Source organism: Doryrhamphus excisus, linkage group LG20 (genome assembly GCF_037039965.1).
Source record: "Doryrhamphus excisus strain RoL-2023G ecotype Guam linkage group LG20, RoL_Dexc_Guam_v1.1, whole genome shotgun sequence".
NCBI classification, from domain to species: Eukaryota; Metazoa; Chordata; class Actinopteri; order Syngnathiformes; family Syngnathidae; genus Doryrhamphus; species Doryrhamphus excisus.
Window position 1 is genome coordinate 337,116 of NC_136376.1, and position 20,300 is coordinate 357,415.

The 20,300-nt window shown below is 49.5% G+C and overlaps 1 protein-coding gene across 2 annotated transcripts in view; it reads right to left on the reverse strand.

Moving 5' to 3' along the window:
* Positions 1 to 20,300, reverse strand: part of LOC131107862 (protocadherin-15) — a 104,806-nt gene that overhangs the window by 21,501 nt on the left and 63,005 nt on the right. For both annotated transcript variants that reach the window (XM_078799314.1, XM_078799313.1), the window contains exons 19-26: positions 19,495 to 19,623; positions 16,356 to 16,661; positions 14,694 to 14,927; positions 14,456 to 14,572; positions 10,134 to 10,274; positions 9,952 to 10,064; positions 3,419 to 3,528; positions 2,460 to 2,600 (exon numbers count right to left, since the gene is read on the reverse strand). In XM_078799314.1, coding sequence (XP_078655440.1) covers positions 2,460 to 2,600; positions 3,419 to 3,528; positions 9,952 to 10,064; positions 10,134 to 10,274; positions 14,456 to 14,572; positions 14,694 to 14,927; positions 16,356 to 16,661; positions 19,495 to 19,623 — 1,291 coding nt within the window. The remainder of the gene's footprint in view (positions 1 to 2,459; positions 2,601 to 3,418; positions 3,529 to 9,951; positions 10,065 to 10,133; positions 10,275 to 14,455; positions 14,573 to 14,693; positions 14,928 to 16,355; positions 16,662 to 19,494; positions 19,624 to 20,300) is intronic.

The window sequence follows — 20,300 nt, forward strand, 5'->3', positions numbered from 1 at the left end:
GGTGGCGGGGTGTCAACTTGAGATCTACCAGCCAGTTGTCTGACATGCTAGATCCAACGTCTCCAACGTCATCGCAACCACTCATCCGACACTTCATCCCCGGCACAGGAGATTTCCTTGGATGCGGAAAAGGAGGATCATGACTGCACGTCCGATTCCAGCTAGGAAAGGCTGGGAGACGGAGAGGAAGGAGACCTCATCGACTTCCATCGAATTCCATCCAATCCCATCCAATGAGATGATCCTCCTCCATCACTGCATGGTACCTCCTCTACCTGCTCCGGACACATTTCCCTGACAGAAGCAAGTACTAGAAAGTACGGCAAGGTACTATGTCTGGTACTGGCTGAACTCGGGTGTTACTGTAAAACCCCAAGGGGGCGGAAACCACTGCTTGCTTATCTTTGGAATATTTCATATTGCAATATTACTTTCATGGGGAGAAAGTACACACGGATGCTAATGTTAGCCAAAGCCAGCTTCCCAAATAGCGGGGCAGGCCCCCCTGGGGATGCACGGTGAACTGTCAGGGGGGGCGTGAGAGGCTTTCAATGTTAGTCAGACCCGCCAACGTGTTTACTGACAGTCAGTGGAAGGTTTGAGGTAGAAATATATGCAGTACTGTGTGTACTGTGTGTACTTGGAGGGTTGACCTAGTTGTCATGTTGGCACGGTTCATTGCACATGCCAAAGTGGAGCAAAGACACATTGCGCAATACTCAGTGGGTGTGGCCATCATTTGGGGAATGGTTTTGGAGGTCCGAATGAAGGCCCAAAAAAGGCCAGCATTGTTAGTCCGGTCTCTGGGCGTCGGGTCCGGCGAAGGCCACTTTGCGCTACGTTGATATAGCCGAGTGTACGGGATGTTCCCAACCCACCATCAGAAACCCACGGGACCGCTTTGACCGGGCTAGTTGTAGAACACCCGGGTCAGCGCCCCCTCAGGCTCCTCTGGGAAAGAGACCAAGTCCTGCATGTGGAAATGTTTCGATAGTTTCCATAAAGAAAAGGAGGAGGTGTTTTGTAAAACAACGACCACAACAGGATTGGTATCCTTGCAATACTAGCAAAACCAGTACAAGTACTTTTGGACAGAGAACACAATGTCAGCAAAAACATCCCCATTGTACTTTGGATCGTATCTTGATCCCGTATCGTGCTCCGCCATGATTGTTCAACCACACTTCATGACCAAGTGTACCTGTGGATTAGTACTCATGAAATACCATGACATTACTGCTGGTACACAAGTACTATCAGGAATAGCAGGACATTGCTACCAGTACATGAGTACTATCAGGAATAGCAGGATATTGCTACTAGTACTTGAGTACTATCAGGAATAGCAGGATATTGCTACTAGTACTTGAGTACTATCAGGAATAGCAGGCCATTACTACTAGTACATGAGTACTACCTGGAATACCATGACATTACTACTAGTATGTGAGTACTACCAGGAAGACTATGACATTACTACTAGTACATGAGTACTACCAGAAATACCATGCCATTACTACTGGTACATGAGTACTACCAGGAATACCATGACATTACTACTAGTACATGAGTACTACCAGGAATACCATGACATTACTACTGGTACATGAGTACTACCAGGAATACCATGACATTACTACTGGTACATGAGTACTACCAGGAATACCATGACGTTACTACTGGTACATGAGTACTACCAGGAATACCATGACATTACTACTGGTACATGAGTACTACCAGGAATACCATGACATTACTACTGGTACATGAGTACTACCAGGAATACCATGACATTACTACTAGTACATGAGTACTACCAGGAATACCATGACATTACTACTAGTACATGAGTACTACCAGGAATACCATGACATTACTACTAGTACATGAGTACTACCAGGAATACCATGACATTACTACTAGTACATGAGTACTACCAGGAGAAGCAGAAGATAGAGGGGAGGTCGTCACCTGCAGTGGCCCAGCAAGGTGCCCTGTATTGGGGCACATGCTCCCAGGAGCCAGGGTGACACCATGGAGGTCTCTGGTAAAGGTTGTGTACTTTTTGGTGTTTCAGGAGGCTGTTAAGGTTTTTGGTGTGTTGGACGTTTTGGACGTTTTGTATTGTTTTGGCTGTTAAGGACGCAGGCAGGGCAAAAAAGGAGCACTTGATTTGCTGACCTGCACGGCACGTGTGAAGTCGCCTCATTGGAGCGTTGCTTTAAATGATTGGTCATCAGAACTACTTTTATCGTTATTAGATTTCATCGGCATTTCATGTTTGAAATGAAATAACAGCCCATCAAGAGTATCAATAGGAAAAGGTATTGATAACGCTGAGCGCCATTTTCCATCGCCAGGAACGCCAACGTCAGCCAGCAGCCAGCGGGCATAATCCCCGGATTTGATATGAGACGTACTTCCACACTGGACAGAAGCGAGCCAGGCGGGTTCCTTACTTTTGGAAGGCGCACGCAGGTTGGACATGACGAGCAGCAGCGAGTCGGCCTGGACCCTCAGGACGTAGCTGGTCACGTTTTCAAAGTCCAGCGCCTTGGCGGTGGAGATGACGCCTGTTCTGTTGTTCACACCAAAATGACCTGGAAGGAAAGAAGCGCAGCGCGTGATGTGGATGGAAAGCGACCAACACCAAAGCAGGCGGTAAAAACAGCACGGAAAACAGGCTGGAAAAAGAAGAGAAGTGGAAAGGGATAGGACAGGAATACATCTGGTGCTGACATGAGCTCCCAGCAACACAGGAAGGCCCACCTCGGCCACCTTCTTCATGAAGACAGCCAGCAACCACGTTTGCCGTACAGACCACCTTCCACGGTGTAGTACTGTACCATATGTAGTATTTGATGATCCGGAAGGAGGCCCTAGTTTTGCTTTGAGAAGACAGTGGAACGCTGCCTTCACGGTCATATTCCTTTGAACGTCTCCTTCCTGTTTAGGTAAAGTCCCACCTGGGGGGCGGAGCCGGGCTCTCAGGGACTAATTACCTTGACAAGCCGTCTGTGTTTGCAAAGATGCAAAGGAGGGAGAATACTTCAGCTTGGTGGTGCGTTTGAGTGCTGACACTAAGTTGGGGCCATCTGGTACTCGACATGGTGGTGGTGGCTCTGCATGAGGGGCGGGGCACTGGACAGGTACACGTACTCTTTTTCTCTTGGATGAAAAATGCATTTTAAAAGAAGTCGTTTGCAATTAGTGTGAGACATGAGGTGAAAAAGAGGCAGCCAATGAATGCACGTCCCGGGACGCACCCATTGGCTAGTCGCTTTGGGTATTTAGAATGAAAAGGTAATAAGGTATAAAAAGGTATATAATGTAATGTTCATAATGTGAAGGTGCGTTTGTCGGGGAGGGCCTGGGAGCAAAGAATGACGTATTAGCCACCACATCAATCAAAAGTCACCTAAATCGTTTCCTGCCACGATGGAGTAGTAGATGGTCTGGTTGATGGCGGCAGCTAGAATGCTCCCCAGGGGCGTGCCCACCGGCGCCAGCTCACTGACGGGAGGAAACCTGGAGGGTTAGTGAGGAGACAGAAACCACATTGAGATGCTCAGCACATTCAAACATTGAGGGGGGTGGGGGTGGGGGGGGGGTGCAACGCATATTGCTTTTACATGAACGCATGTCAGTAACTGGACATTTTCTGTGTAGGAGGAAGAAGTACCAATGGCATCACGTATTACGCTAGTATTGGGATTTTCATGATGACTTTGCTCCAAATGTCCCACCTGGTGGTTGGCAGGAGCACAGATTGGCCTTTTCCTTCCAAGGTTCGGGAAGTACTCAAACTACCATTTTATTCTCGACAACACTCGTGCTAAACACCGACATCACCGCATTCCTCTTCCAAATCAATAGGAGGATTTCACGCTAAGAGCAGGTTTTCCCTCCACGATGGCGCTAATGGCGAGGCAGCTGCTGGCGTGTGTAATCAAAGTCAGCTGGCGTGGTCGTTGCCGCTCGCAACCCAAATTACAGCTGCCATCAATAGGGGGGTCGCGGCGTCGCGCTGCGGCACCTTGAGTGCTGATTTCACGCCGCCACGTCGTCTGGCTTTGACATCTTCTTGTGCCGCCTTGCTGATCTGCAACCGCTTTTGTGTTCCGCCGCTTCCTTTTGAAAAGGCCAACCATCCCAACGCGCTGGAGGTAAGTGGCGTCAGGCGAGCCTTTCCGTACTTAGCTGAGCAGACACGGAATGAATGCTAACAGAGAACGTCTTCTGGAGTTTGCCTTCAGGGTTGATTGGTGTTTTCCAGGCTTGGCAGGAAGTTCACGCAGGTTTGACTCCCACTGAGTGCAACAAGCAGCGTTATCTTTGAGGCCTTTCGCCTTCGCTTGGGACACTCAAGCCAGAAGAAACATCTAATCGTGAACGTGGTATTCTACATTGGCCACGAGGTCCTTCTGCCGATGACACTGGACCTCGTTGGCGAACGTTTGGCTTTAAGTCGGGAACGTACCGCGTTCGCCATACACTGTTTTGGTTGGCTGCGATTAGACGACTGACTGACCCTCAGGTTGGCAGGCGTGTTCACCCAAGTTTGGGAAGAAAAGGGTGAGCAAAGTTCTCCAGCATCCAACCACTCCACAAGGACGCGGCCGTGAGGAATTGTGTAAAAGATGAGTGGTTGGCGGACGATAAAGCCCAGCATTTGGATTACGAGGCGGTCGGGTGTTGGCATGTGAATAATGTTTGGATAACACAAATGACTTCGCTTCAATTTCCCGCTCCGTGCACGGCTGGGCCGCCGCCGACTGAATAATTGCCGCCATCGTGGCGTCCAGGGCCAGGAAGCCGTGGCTACGCCACCTTGGTGATGGGAACGCTTTGTATTAATGTGGCCTTCACGACAGGAAATGACATGTTTGGATGGTTAGCAGCTGGTTGGCAGGATAAGGAAGGATGGATGGATGGATGGATGGAAGGATGGATGGATGGATGGATGGATGGATGGATGGATGGATGGATGGATGGATGGATGGATGGATGGAAGGATGGATGGATGGATGGATGGATGGATGGATGGATGGATGGATGGATGGATAGGTAGGTAGGTAGGTAGGTAGGTAGGTTGGTAGTTAGGTAGGTAGGTAGGTAGGTAGTTGGGTAGGTAGGTTCATAGGTAGGTAGGTTGGTAAGTAGTTAGGTAGTTAGGTAGGTAGGTTCATAGGTAGGTAGGTAGGTAGGTAGGTAGGTGGGTAGGTAGGTAGGTAGGTTGGTAGGTAGGTAGTTAGGTAGGTAGGTTCATAGGTAGGTAGGTAGGTAGGTAGGTGGGTAGGTAGGTAGGTTGGTAGGTAGGTAGTTAGGTAGGTAGGTTCATAGGTAGGTAGGTAGGTAGGTAGGTAGGTTGGTAGGTAGGTAGTTAGGTAGGTAGGTAGGTAGGTAGGTTGGTAGGTAGGTAGGTAGGTAGGTTGTAGGTAGGTTGGTAGGTAGGTAGGTAGGTTAATAAGTAGGTAGGTAGGTATGTAGGTAGGTAGGTAGGTTAATAAGTAGGTAGGTAGTTAGGTAGGTAGGTAGGTAGGTTAATAAGTAGGTAGGTAGTTAGGTAGGTAGGTAGGTAGGTTAATAAGTAGGTAGGTAGTTAGGTAGGTAGGTAGGTAGGTTGGTAGGTATGTAGTTAGGTAGTTAGGTTAATAAGTAGGTAGGTAGGTAGGTAGGTAGGTAGGTAGGTAGGTAGGTAGGTTAATAAGTAGGTAGGTAGGTAGGTTAATAAGTAGGTAGGTAGGTAGGTAGGTAGGTAGGTAGGTAGGTAGGTAGGTAGGTTAATAAGTAGGTAGGTAGGTAGGTAGTTAGGTAGGTTAATAAGTAGGTAGGTACCAAAACAGAAATACAAAAATGAAAATCCCAAATTAAAGTAATGAGTAGAAATAAATTGATGATGCAATAACGTAGTGTTTTGGTTAGAAATAAGAGGATGATGCTAACCAAGACACGTCAGTAAAGTGACACATCAGAAGCCCTCCCACGTGTCGCCAGGTGGGAGGAGCCACAGGAGAAGGTGAATAAGATTTAACAGCAGCAGTCACAAAGTCACTTTTCATTTCTTTCATATTCAGATGAGTCAAATAAAAAGCTGCGGGGTGGGAGTGGGGGGGTGGTTGGGGTGGTTGGGGTGGGGGGGCGTCTACAGCGGAGAGTCCTGGTGTCAACATGAGAGGGAACGGCACGCACGTCAGCGTGCCGCCTCGGGCCCGACGGCGGTGTGACACTTACGAGACGAGGCGGAGGCGTATAAAGCTCGCCGTGCGCCGAGGGGGGGGCGTTACCGTGTCAACCCCTCTTTGCTGTGGGCGCCTGCCGTCGAACGAGGCTGGCTGTGAAGTGTGGGGTGAATCGGCAGACATATGCTAGCTAGCACCTTCAAGTCATTAGCAGGCAGGATGGCGATGCTAGCAGGCAGCGTCGGGTCGCTATTAGCGTAGTTTGCCCCCGCCTGGAAGAGATGAACGCCGTCAGAGAACGAAGTCAAACTGCTTCACCGAAAAAGAAACCAACAAAGACCAGGCCGCTGTTCTCTGGGACGGCTGGACTCCGTGATGCCTTCAATGCTCCGCCTCACATCTTCACCTCCATTCCACCACCAAGCAAGCACATCTAAAGCAGGCACCCAACTGGTGGGGCGGGACCCAAAGTGGGTTGCGGAACTCTTCACTGGGTCACTGGGCTACGCTTGGCTTAAAAAAAACAAATGTCATGACCCGATGTCCCTGAATGCATCTCGTGTTCTTGTCTGTGCGGTTTGCTTATGATGGCGCCATGAGGCGCACGCCATGTTTGTACGGGCGACTAGTACAGCTCCAAGGACATTGAGAGGCAATACAAAATATATAATATATATACACGTTATGTGATATATGTTACCTTATATGTACTAGTATATATATATTTATATATACACGTTATGTGTCTCGTACACCGCCATGTTTACCCGATATGACCCCGATGACGTCACGCCCGGACAATGGAACATTGTCCAAGATAATTCCAAAGCAAGCTGGTGAGCCACGTCACGTCACGTCGTGTTGCGTGGTAGCGCTAGCTATACGTGCTATATGTCGCTATGTCCGGGGAAAAAGGCATTCCCGTATCACTGAAGACATTTTCAAAGGTGCAAACAGAAGACTGCATCTGGAATAGAACCCCCCAAGGTGGAGCAAGGCAGCAGAGAAGAACACATTTACCGTGCAGCCTGGCGGCGTGTTATCGCCCACATGACATCACATCATCATTACCGTGCGCCGGGTCGTCCCGGCACAGCAGAGGCGACGCGGCCAGCTCATGGCGGACACGGAGCCGCCAGCGTGACATCACACTAAACAAATGGAGCAGCCGGCCGGCGTCTTTCACTGCAGACTAAATCATCTTGCCACCAACACCTGGGGGGCTGGCCCACGGGGGGACGTTACTCTCCCGTCTAACGAGCTGGTCCTGCAGCAGGCGTCACCAGCGCACAGGTCACACACATGCATTTATAGCACATATTTAAAGCACATATTTATAGCACATATTTATAACACATATTTATAGCACATATTTATAGCACATATTTATAGCACATATTTATAGCACATATTTAGATCAGATATTTAGATCACATATTTAGATCACATATTTAGATCACATATTTAGATCACATATTTAGATCACATATTTAGATCACATATTTAGATCACATATTTAGATCAGATATTTAGATCACATATTTATATGAGATATTTATATCCAAGAACGTTTCTCAGCAGTTGATGATCATCAACATGGCGTCATGTTGTATTTCTTTCCTTCTATTTTTACCCATCAACCATCAACCATCCTTCTGTGAAACATCAACACATCTTTCTCCTTTTTGTGCCAAAGAAAAACCGTTAGCATGAGGGAGCTAACGATGCAAACAATGGGACACAGCTAATTTGCCTCTAAAGCCTCCTGCTAAAGCCCCGCCAAGGTTTTCCCTCCATGCTGTGGGCGGGTACAAACGGCCACATGGAGTATTTGGCCTTATTGTAAACCACCTCCTTCCAGACAGTTGCCATAGCAACAGGACTCCAGGAGTGTGGAGAAATGGAGTAGCTGGACTGCGATGTTTGGCTAACATGCATGTTAGCATAGCAACATGGCTGCTGTCATACAAGCGTGTACTGGCACGACATTCTTCACAACGCAATACTGTCCCCTAGTGGCGTGTTATAAGTACTACCAGCATGGAGTGTATCTGTGCGAGGTTCATGGAGCGTTAAATTAGCATGTAATTAGCATTAGCATGGTAAAAGGAGCGCTATGTCATTCACTGCATTAGGAATACCTGCTGCCTGTTGCTGGTTCAGGTGCTAAAGTGCAGCTTGTGTTTTTGTGTCATAAGCATTCCTTCCCAGGCCCATCCCAGGCTGGGATCAACATGGATGCTTGGTCAAGGAACCCGTGGTCGACGGTCCTTTCAACACTTCCACTGAAGACGTTTAACAGACGAAAGGCCTCATTAGGCTCGTTTTATTCCTTCTTTTCATCGTCAGTGATGAGACGTGGATCTGGCGGACTACTACGGACACGGACACGGACACGGACACGGACACGGACACAGACACAGACACGGACACGGACACGGACACGGACACAAACACGAACACGAACACGGACACGCAGGGAGGTGGTGCAACGTGAACCGTGGTGGCAAAGAAGACCCCCTTCCACCCAAACCACAGACGAGAACCTGCAGACACGCTTGTACGTGCAGGAAGGAACATGATCTCCAGCGGTGGGGAGGAAATGAGGGGCTACAATTGGACATCACGGGGAAATAAAAGGAAGCGGCAGACAAAAGGAACGCCATGCGGATGGCTTAAGGCGGAGCGGAGGTAAGGAGAGCAAAATGACTTCCTCACAGGATAATAAACATAAATCCATTTCACACTTCCTAGACTGATTTAAGGTTACACCACGCCCACGTCTGGTTTATGCCCCGCCCATTCCAAGTACAGCTATGGATAGACATGATGGAGATGGGTGGGCGGATCCCGCGGTGTCCTCTCCCATCGCTGATTAGGCTGCTATTATTGTGATGATTATGATTGATAATTACTGCGCTAAGTAGATGCTGGACCTGTTTAGACCTGGACCTGTTTACATAAACAACATGCTGCTTTGTGCCAAAAAGGTCCCAATCAAATGTCAAATGGGGGGGGGTCAAAAATCATCAAGTCAGCCGAAGCCCAGCAGAGCCGTGATGACAGCGAGCATCATCATTCCACTTTAGACCAGCGCCACGTCCGCTCCGCCCCAAGCCAGTCAGGAGGCCCTTAATGTTGATACGGGACGATACAAGATGAGACGGGACGATACAAGATGATACGGGACGATACGGGACGATACAGGACGATGCTGGACAATCCCGGACGATAAAGGTATGTCACCAGAAGACACAAGATTGGTTCTACAAGAACCAATGGAAGAATATATGCAATATTTGCTTCATTTCCACTACGTTACACTCCTCCACACTCTGTGTGTACTATGCTAGCAGCCCCGCCTCCACCCACCCTGCCAAAGGTGCTGGGATCAATGCACAGAGTGATGCCTCCTCCTGGCGAGATCTGGAGGCTGTAAAAATCATCGTTTTCATTCCTCCTGATTGAGGAATTTGTCATCATCCCAGGACTCGGGCCCACCTTGCCACGTTTGGATCTGGCGAGGTGGGGCGACACCCCCACAAACGAGTGCTGGCGACCACGAGATGTCGGTTATCTCTGTCAGTTAGATCTACACGCGCTTCCAAACTCTGTTGGTGTGAAGGTCTGCATGATCATGATCCATCTTGACCTCATGACAACATCGCTTCTTTTGCTGCTGTGTTGCGGAGTATACTTTCTCATGCACTCCGATTCATGATTCCAGAGAGGCTGAGTGAGACGGAATTAGACATCAGTCAATCATCACCTGTACTCCTCCTGGGTGAAGATGGGGATGCGGGAGGGCTGCAGGACAGTGATCTCCACCACGGTGCTGTTGGTCTTCACGGGCTCGCCCGCGTCGAAGGCAATGACAAACAACTGCACATGGGGGGGGGGAAAGGGAACATGTGACACGCTATAAGCCAGAACAAGGACAACCTCCCTCACCTTAAAGGTAAGACTGGGCTCCTCGTTCAGGTTGACTTTAGTGATGACTCTTCCTGTTTCCTCCTCCACGTCAAATATGCTGCCGCTGTACGGGGATCGGTCCTGGTCCACCCTGTAGCCCACGGAACTGGCTGGGGTGCCCTGGAGAACAAGCACCACAAGGACACATGGTAAAGAAAGCAAAACCACACTTCCAGCTTCACGTTTAAAAATAGATATCGGTTATCGGTGTGATATCGGCCCGGAGAAGTATCGGTAGTATATGATAGTATTGGAAGTATCGGTTCGAACAAACGATATCATGCATCTCTATGTTTTCCAGTCTTGACTCACGAATGACGAGATGTTGCTTAAACGTTGGCATGTGGTTTCACGGTGGTGGTTTGACCCTGGAACTGACAAATGATGTTGCATTTTATGTTATGTTATGTTATTGCTTTCTATGGGGGGGGGGGGGGGGGGTAGACCCTTATGAAATTGGAGCCTCCCGGCTCCACAATAAAGCACTTTAGCCGGAGCCGGACTTGAACTTTCATTAAGATGAATCCCACCTCCTCCATCATCTTTATCGCTCCTCTTCCAGCACCTCCTTCCCAAACAGCCTTGGATTCTGCCTGCTTTTCATATTTCTCTTTCATTTGCTTTTTTGTCAGCTCGGCTTGTGAGCCGCGTGTGTTGCCAAGGGGACCGCTGGACACCCAGGAGCTAAAACCTGAAGTCTGAGGACGTGATCTGTCTTCACGCCTTCGGTGTCGTTCTCGAAGGGGACGTGCAGGACAAATACACAGAAAATATCTGATGAAATACGTGGAGTGGAGTCATTGGGGGGGGGGGGGGGTGGCCAAACTGTGGGTGCGGACGGGTGCCTGGCTTGGTGGAACCATACGGTCCAGGTCAGGACCAACGGATGGATGTTGGCGGCAACATTGTCCAACGGCCCAGGCAACATTCAGAGATGATTGGGACCAAAAAACAAGGTGTATAAAATATTATTGTGTACATTATTGTGTACTATTGTTTCCAAGCCAGCTCAGGGGAAGTTATGACAGGCGGGAGGAAAAGGAGCGTTTGATTCGATCACCCACACAGCCACAGAGTTTTTTAAATGATGAGTTATCATAGCTATTTTTTATCATAGCTATCGGGTTTATTAGTTTGCCGTCATAAATATTCTTCTTCTTCTTCTTATTATTATTATTATTGCTATATTGGTAACTATTGGTGGGATAAGAGCTACACACGAATGGGGAGAACATGCAAACTTCACACTCAGATCAGAGCCAGGTTTCTCGACTGGGGGGCCAACTAGCACACCCTGTGGCCCCCATTTAATAAGACATTTATGAACTTCATTCCAATTTGATTTCATGAATGGCATATTTCAATAAATATTTCAAGTTGTATTAAGTTCTTTTATTCTCTCCCGTTTCATCCTCCGTACTTTCCCTCACTTGGATTTTTATAGCCTGGCACTGCTTTGCAGTACAATACTTCAGAGATGCACAGTATATGTAGCAGTAGTACTACTAGTAGTAGTACACAAATAGCAAGGGTGCATGTTATACTGCAGTAAAGAAAGAGATCATCCTGAAGAAAGAGCGTAAATAGAGCAGTGAGAGTAGCGGGTGTTTGTCTCCATGGTAACCTCATCCAGCGTGATGAAGCACTCAACAAAATCACAGCAGAGCTTTTGGAAATCTCCCAATTGTCCTGAGCGGGAATTCTCTTCTTCCACCGCGGCGTTAGAGGACTAGAAGACGCTGGGACGGAGATGTGGAGCACGTGGTGTGATACATCAGCCTCTGACGGACACGCCTGTCGATAAAAGGCTTGGAGCCTCGGGTCAATACGAGACCGGGTTAGTCCACTCCTGTTAGGAAATCGAACAGCGACGTCAGTCAAAGCTCGCCCTCCCAGACGCTCCATGTTTACCTCCGCTGAGGTAGCTTGTCTTTGTCTGGAACGATCTGGGGAAGTTCTCAACACCACAACGGGAATGATGGCAGCAGCTGCGTAGAAGATGCTTGGCTAGCTTCCAGGGGGGAGACGTTCCTTGTTCCTTGTTGTCATTTTGGATGAAAGTTGAAAGGAACTGTCCAGAAGTTTCCCTCAACAGCGTTCAAGAAGTTGTTGCCGTTCCTGTCCAATTAAAAGATGGCAGAGCGCCTGCTGGGAGGAGCTAGATGAGGAAGCTGGGAAGAGGGAAGTCTGGGCTTCCCTGCTGCCCCCGTGACCCGACCTCGGATAAGCGGAGGAAGGTGGATGGATGTAGGAAAGAGATCCACTTGCATATGAATGAGGAATGAGGAATGAGCGGGATGCGAACGTGCAAAGCCAACCTGGTGGGAAGGCCCAGCAGGCCAACCAAAGGCCATGACAGCCCGCCTCCATCGCTTGCTGTCGGCGAGGAAATTGCCCACCCCCATGCTGAGGAACACGCCCACCCCCATGGTGAGGAACACGCCCACCCCCATGGTGAGGAACACGCCCACCCCCAGGGTGAGGAACACGCCCACCCCCATGGTGAGGAACACGCCCACCCCCAGGGTGAGGAACACGCCCACCCCCATGGTGAGGAACACGCCCACCCCCATGGTGAAGAACACGCCCACCTCCATGTGAGGAACACGCCCACCCCCATGGTGAGGAACACGCCCACCCCCATGGTGAGGAACACGCCCGCCCCCATGGTGAAGAACACGCCCACCTCCATGTGAGGAACACGCCCACCCCTATGCTGAGGAACACGCCCGCCCCATGCAGGGAGACCAAGGTGTGCGGCGTCCAAGTAGAAGAATATTACGGTGGAAAGACGGGAGTTGCAAGGAACGCCATTGGAAGAAAACAAGGCGGGACATTGAAGAGTTGACGTCACATGACATTTTCTCGTCTGCTAACTTTGCTGCTTGAATGAGTGGAAAAACAGAGCAAAAGTCATTACTTCTCCTCCCGCGAGATCCTCCTGGGACAGCAGAGTGGAGATGAAAGTACGTTGATGTGAAATATGGTGGAGCATGACGAGGATGACGAGGATGACGAAGATGATGAGGATGACGAGGCCAAAGGCTGGTGACTCACACAAGTCACACGCTGCAATCAGAGGCGCTGAGGTGGAATGAAAGCGCACGCAGAGCACACACAAATGAAAGCGCGTGAGCTCGGAGAACTTAGGAGAGCATGCCGTGCAAGAACAAATGAAAGCGTCTGATGTTGAAAGAGGGACGTGGAGCGAGGAAGGAGATGTCACCGTGTGATCTGGATGTTTGCCTTCAAACCGCCTTCATTAAAAAGCAGACGTAGAATCACAACCTGCTTTCCCGGGCTTGGAAAGACATCCCACACGTGCGGAATCTTTCACTGAGGATTTCACTCGCGCAAAAATCCATCGTTCAATTACCAGCCCAGCCTCTAAAAGCAAACAAGCTCCAGGGTCTCTATCCGCGGTGTGGGGGTCGACAGTGAAACATCCATAGTGCTGACATCGGCCCTTGGTGCTGGGACATCCATGGTCATTCTTTGGCCAGGCGACGTCCTGTTTGGCTGTTGGAACCATCACCAATGTGTTCCGTGTGTTGTAAAGATATAAAAAGAGGTAAAAAAAAGAGGCAGCCAATGAATGCACGTCCTGGGACGCCCCCATTGGGCCCAGAAAGGCGGCTATTCAAAGAGCTCCAAAACGTCCAGCAAGGTTTTCTATCCCTGCTGTTAGCATGTAGCAACGGCTACATCGATGCTAACATGTCATACTTGAGTATTTAGTAGAACTTCCTTCCTGGGTGCATTGATGTCACATAGCAACATAGAAAGGAAGGCTACACCTAGCCTAGTCGCTAGCCGGCTAGTCGCTAGCCGCTGCAGTGTGGCGAGGTGTCACTACGCCAGTAAGGTAGTTCTTGGGTGGAACCACACCTGCATGAGCTAAGGGTCACCATGGAGACGATATCCCTGAAATGAAACAGTCCAACTTCCCAATAGTGACAATGAAGACAGGAATCTGAAGTTGATATGAATAATAATAATAACAATGTGCTTCATATGCAGCAAAATAGGCTGAATATGGTTAGGATCTTCTTATCTGTTTGGAGATCATCAGAGACCACATAAGAGAGAGACCTGTCTCCATAGTCCAGTGTGACGATAATATTTCGTCCTAATTATGGTATGTATGTTTTGACTGACACACGCCAGGTGACTTACAGTCTGGAAGGTAAACAAGCAGAACGTATCCCACCTGGCATCCTCTATGTTTGTAATGTAACGTGTACATACTGGAACACATTCAGCACCCATAGAAGGACGTGACATGAGATGGAGGTACTCACTGGGGGGTCCTGGTCCTCTGCAAACACAGTAGTGATGAACGTTCCCTTCTCTGCATTGGGGGCCACCATGCCTCTGTACAGGACTTGGCTGAACACCGGAGAGTAGTCGTTCATGTCCTACAAATAAGGAGACAGGACGTAAACGTAGGCGCCATCGCATCACATGGTTGAGGGCAGGCAGGCCAGATGGAAGAGAAGATGCTAGCAATGCCCCCCCGGCATGTCAGGAAGTTCTCACCGTGATGCGGACCGTGACGGTAGCTTGTCCCGGCGGCGTGACGCCTCCCTGGTCCACAGCTTCCACCTGGAAGGTGTAAGAGGCCCCCCCGACTCCCATCGCCGCCAGGTCCTCGAAGTCCAGAGTCTGCAGCACCGTCAGGTCTCCCGTGATGGCGTTCAAGGAAAAGAGCTGGCGGGCGGATTCCGACTTGATCCGGTAGGTGACGTTGGAGAAGAGGTCTGCATCCACAGCCTGAGGAGAGAGCAGCCATCATGCGGCGCCAGATTGTCCTGTCTCGCTAGTCCACTTTGTTCCTGCAGAGGAAGTGTTGAGTCACGGTCGGAACGACACATCTACCCCCCCAGGGATTGGCTCCGGGCTTCTCTTCCACACAGAAATGCTCTACCAGCAGTCGGACAAGATGGATGCATGTGGCCTGACACGACATGCCGGACTCGGCGACCGTCACAATGTAGCACGGGAGGAACCCACGAGCGACCTGGATGGCGTCCGTCAAGCCACCTAGTGACCAGATCACGCATCACTTGTATTCCAACATGTTTGGACTAGGAGACCACGTCTACCAGCCAGCAGCTGTCCTTTATTCAGGGGAGGGGGGACGTTGTGGGGCAGGACGTGTAGGGAAGAGCTGCATAGATATGAGCCATAGCGTTCCATTACAGACACCCTACAAATGAATACGGATGCTTGGGGGGGGGGGGGGGGGGGTTACAGTCAGGCTGTGCTACTCAATTATTAATACACTCAGACCATCTTACAGCTCATATCTCATATTAAAGCATATTGGCTCATGGGACCAAATCACAACTTTAGAAGGCATACATTATTTGCAATGACAGCATCCAACGTCTTCCTATGAACTTCATTCTAGCTTTCCATCCACTAATCTACCCGCCTCTTCATGACCTTCCACACGACCTTCTACCCGCTTCCACACGACCTTCTACTCGCTTCTACACGACCTTCTACTCGCTTCTAAACGACCTTCTACCCACTTCTTTGTGACCTTCTACTCGCTTCTACACGACCTTCTACTCGCTTCTACACGACCTTCTACTCGCTTCTACACGACCTTCTACTCACTTCTACACGACCTTCTACTCGCTTCTACACGACCTTCTACTCGCTTCTACATGACCTTCTACTCGCTTCTACACGACCTTCTACTTGCTTCTACACGACCTTCTACCCACTTATCGTACTGGAGTAGTGAAGCTGTCTGTCGTGGCTGCTCAGTACAATATGGCCAAGTACAATATGGCCAAAATCCGCGTTCCAGACTGATAACTATACTGTGTTCTACAGGCTGGTATCATTTTGATACCGAAGGAAGGCTTTGGCCCTCAAGGTGCACTGTAGTCGGGCACATGCTCCGAGCAGCCGGTGCGACACCATGCAGGTTTCTGACAAAGTGTTTGCACTTTCAGGTAGCTGAAATAGTTTTTTGTGTGCTCCATGGTTCCCCCCCGCCCACCCCCACCCCCCATGGTGGAGCATCTGGTGCAACCAAAATAAGAGCAAGAAGTCTTAAAGGCTCAAAGGTTTGACCCTGGAACAGACGATTTGAGAATCGCATGGCTTTCCTGCTGACAGCGGTAGAAGATGGAAGGTTGGAATGTTGCAGGAGATCAGGGATCAGGATGGCGTGGGCACACTTACGCTGAGCGTCAGGATGCGCGTTCCCAGGGGGCTGTTCTCGGGCACGTTCACCACGTAGGTCGGCTGAGAGAACACGGGGCTGTTGTCGTCGATATCCGTCACCTCCACAGTCAGGGTCAAGGTGGTCCGCCGGGGGTCCACCGCCCCGTCCGAGGCCTCCACCAGCAGGTCGTAGCTGCTCCTGAGCTCGCGGTCCAGCGGGACTCGGGTGTAGATGCTGCCGTTGGCGGCCATGATGAACAGGTCAGGATGGTTCACCACGCGGTATCGAACCTGCCCGTTGGCCCCTGCGTCTGGATCCGTGGCCTGCGGAGATAGAAGAGGAGGAGCTTTGATGGAAGGTGATCATGACCCTTGACCTCCCGGGTAAAGATCTGCTATCTGAGACGTGCAGCCTTGATTCTCAACAGCCGGGATAAATGCTGCCAAGAACGGGAAGTACAACCCGGAGCCGTTGCATAATTCCAGCGAGTGATGCAACGTAACCCCCCCCCACCCCCCCACAAATAAATAGACTGGAGCCAGAGTTTTCCAGTGACGCCAAGGAGAAGCCGGAGCTGGAAGAGCCGGAAGGGCAAGGTGCGTACCGACGGGAACAGGTCATGAATAAAGCTCATTTTCCCGGCAAAGAGCGTAGAGCCGCGTAGCGCCATTTCCACGGAACAATAACGGAACAACAGCCGATAAATATTCCCGATGGAATGACGGAGCGGCGCGTTAGCAAGCGGAAGGTCTTTGCCTTCAGGCTGACAGCAGCTGTTTTGTGTTTGATCTGATCCAGAACAAGATCCATTAGAGCCCGGCTTCTTATTCCAACACGCTTGCATATTTACACAGACTTCAGGCTCAATCCCGCCGAGCTCCGACAAGCGCTTGTTTCATTTGAGGCTCACGCTCGTGAATAATCAGGCTCGGGTTGAAGAGGCTAGCATCCTTAGCTGGAGCCAACTCCGCTTTTCATCACGAAGGGATGGAGGAAGCAACCTTGGTATCGGGTAAGGGAATACCAACAGGAAGGCAAACGTCCCTCGGAGATGCACGGATATCTTCACCCGGGGTCGTCTCATCATCGCAAAAACATAAAGCCCCTCCCACAAGGACAGATGCCATTCACACGTCACATGACCTGAACCTTCTCATTTAGTCTGCATCAACTATTCACTCCGAAGGTAATGACTGCATGACGCCAGCACACCTGAAATGGAACGTTCTATTCTATTCCATCCCATCCCATCCCATTCCATTCTATTCCCTTCTATTCCATCCCATCCCATTCTATTCCATTCCATTCCATCCCATTCCATCCCATCCCATCCCATTCCATTCTATTCCATCCCATCCCATTCCATTCCATTCCATTCCATTCTATTCCATTCTATTCCATTCTATTCCATCCCATCCCATTCTATTCCGTTCCATTCCATTCCATTCCATCCCATCCCATCCTATTCTATTCTATTCTATTCCATTCTATTCTATTCCATCCCATCCCATCCCATTCTATTCCATTCTATTCCATTCTATTCCATCCCATTCCATTCTATTCCATTCTATTCCATTCCATTCCATCCCATCCCATTCGATTCCATTCCATCCCATCCCATTCTATTCCGTTCCATTCCATTCCATTCCATCCCATCCTATTCTATTCTATTCTATTCCATTCTATTCTATTCCATCCCATCCCATCCCATTCTATTCCATTCTATTCCATTCTATTCCATCCCATTCTATTCCATTCCATTCCATTCCATCCCATCCCATCCCATTCCATTCTATTCCGGCCATGATGTCCACCTTCCACAGATAACTTCCTGCATACAGAATATGATTCCACTCTTACTGCTAAGACTCACTGACTGACTGACTGACTGACTGATTGATTGATTGACTGACTGACTAACTGATTGATTGACTGACTGACTGACTAACTGATTGATTGATTGACTGACTGACTGACTAACTGATTGATTGATTGACTGACTGACTGACTAACTGATTGATTGATTGACTGACTGACTGACTAACTGATTGATTGATTGACTGACTGACAGTACTCATGTACTGGTAGTACTCATGTACTGGTAGTACTGTCATGATATTACTGGTAGTACTCATGTACTGGTAATACTGTGATGATATTCCCCATAGTACCCGTGTTGTAGTAGTACTGTCATGGTATTTATGAGGACTAACCAACAGATCTTCCACGTTGCAAATCAATAAAAAAAGCAGATATGAAAAAAGTTATGAGAATGATATCAGCCTCAGTACGGGTTCTAAAAAAGGATATGATGCATCTATAATGCGTGTACATTGGAGTACATTGGTGTACATTGGTGTACATTGGTAAAGAATACGTGGTCCTGGTCTTCCAGTTTTAGGGTCTTAAGTCCAAAGCCGTGAGTCGTATAAAGAAATCCTTAGAAGACGAAGCCCAGCAGTTAAAGACCACCTTGACGCATTGTAAAGTTTTAGGGCTCTGGTTTAATGTTCTTGCTTCTCCTTGAGGTTTTAACATCAGCATTTTATTTGAAGTGTACTTTTATGGTATGTGGTCTTATGGACCGTGTCCTGATGTGGACACCTCTAAAGCCTTTTTCATATATGGTACCTGGACTAGATAATGAGTGGAATAGTCGCCTGCTAGACCCTGCTAGAGTCTAGAGTTGGTCCACAGTTCCATGACCAGGACCAAAACTGCATCGAGATCCAACGGATCCAGCGGATCCTCCTGTCAGAAGACGGGCAAGGAATAGGAATCAATGTGCTTCCATGGGAGAAGCCAACTATTCCGATTGAAACAAGAAAAGCCATCAAATGAGCAACAGTTTAGCCTCCACGCTGTCCAAGCCAAGAGAAGATGTGATCTACAGGAGCTACGTAGTAATTGGAAGGATTCTCCATTTCGATGAAAATGGGAAGATGCAGTTGAGAATGACCAATTGACTTCATTGCTTTATGTCCAATTTACCGGCTATTGAACGTCATTCCCATCATCTTTGAATTGTTTCATCAATAGATGGGATCCTCGATGCAAAGGTGAAGAATGCCCATGGTGGCGGAAAAGGAGCTTTTCAACACGATGAGGTCTCTGGAATGACAGCCCACGTGTCCCACATCGTTATTTCCGGCTTACCTCGACTCGTCCCACAAACAGGTTGGCCTCCTCTTCCTGGACAGTCAAGTTCATGGGCGCCGTGCGGTCAAATTCAGGGTCGTTATCGTTGACGTCTGTCACGACCACGTCGACTGTCGTGGTGGACGTCTGATGACAGGAAGAAACAACAACGTGAGTCGTTAGTACCACGGTCAAGTACCATGGCTCAACGGTACTACACTCCCACAAACGAGCGCGTCATTGTCTGGCCGCAATACTTCCCATCCGGAAGGGAAGCTGAGAGCTAAGCCGGGAATAAACGTCTGCCTTGGCGGGACAGCGGGTGGGGGACACGCGGAACTTCCCATCAGACGTGCGTTTGAAGTTTGGCCCGGCACGTGGCGGCGCGCGTCCCAGAGGAAAGCATCCACTTCCTGTTCCTTTCATCCGCCGTCCAGCGGGAATTCACCATCGTCGTTTGCTTTGTTGCGGCAAACGTTCAGTCGCTGCACCTCCACCCCAGGACAGCGTGCAGTGGGGGGGGTCATGAGCGTCACGGCAGTGACAGCCTGTATTTATCTTTCCCTTTGCCGGAGACCTGAAGTCAATTAGCGTCAGCATCCTCCCCTCATCAAAGCCCGGCGAGGCGGGCGGGATCGTTATTGACACGCCACGGCGGGGCGGGCCGTCATGTCTGACATCTGAGAGGAAGCGGAGGGGGCCGACCGCCTCGCTTCGCCTTTTATGTGACAAGATCAGTCTGTTGGGCCTCACGGCCTCCGTCCGGTGGGGGCAGGAAATGAGCTCCGGCTGGCGAGTGAGGCTGGAAGGCCGTTGGGATTCCA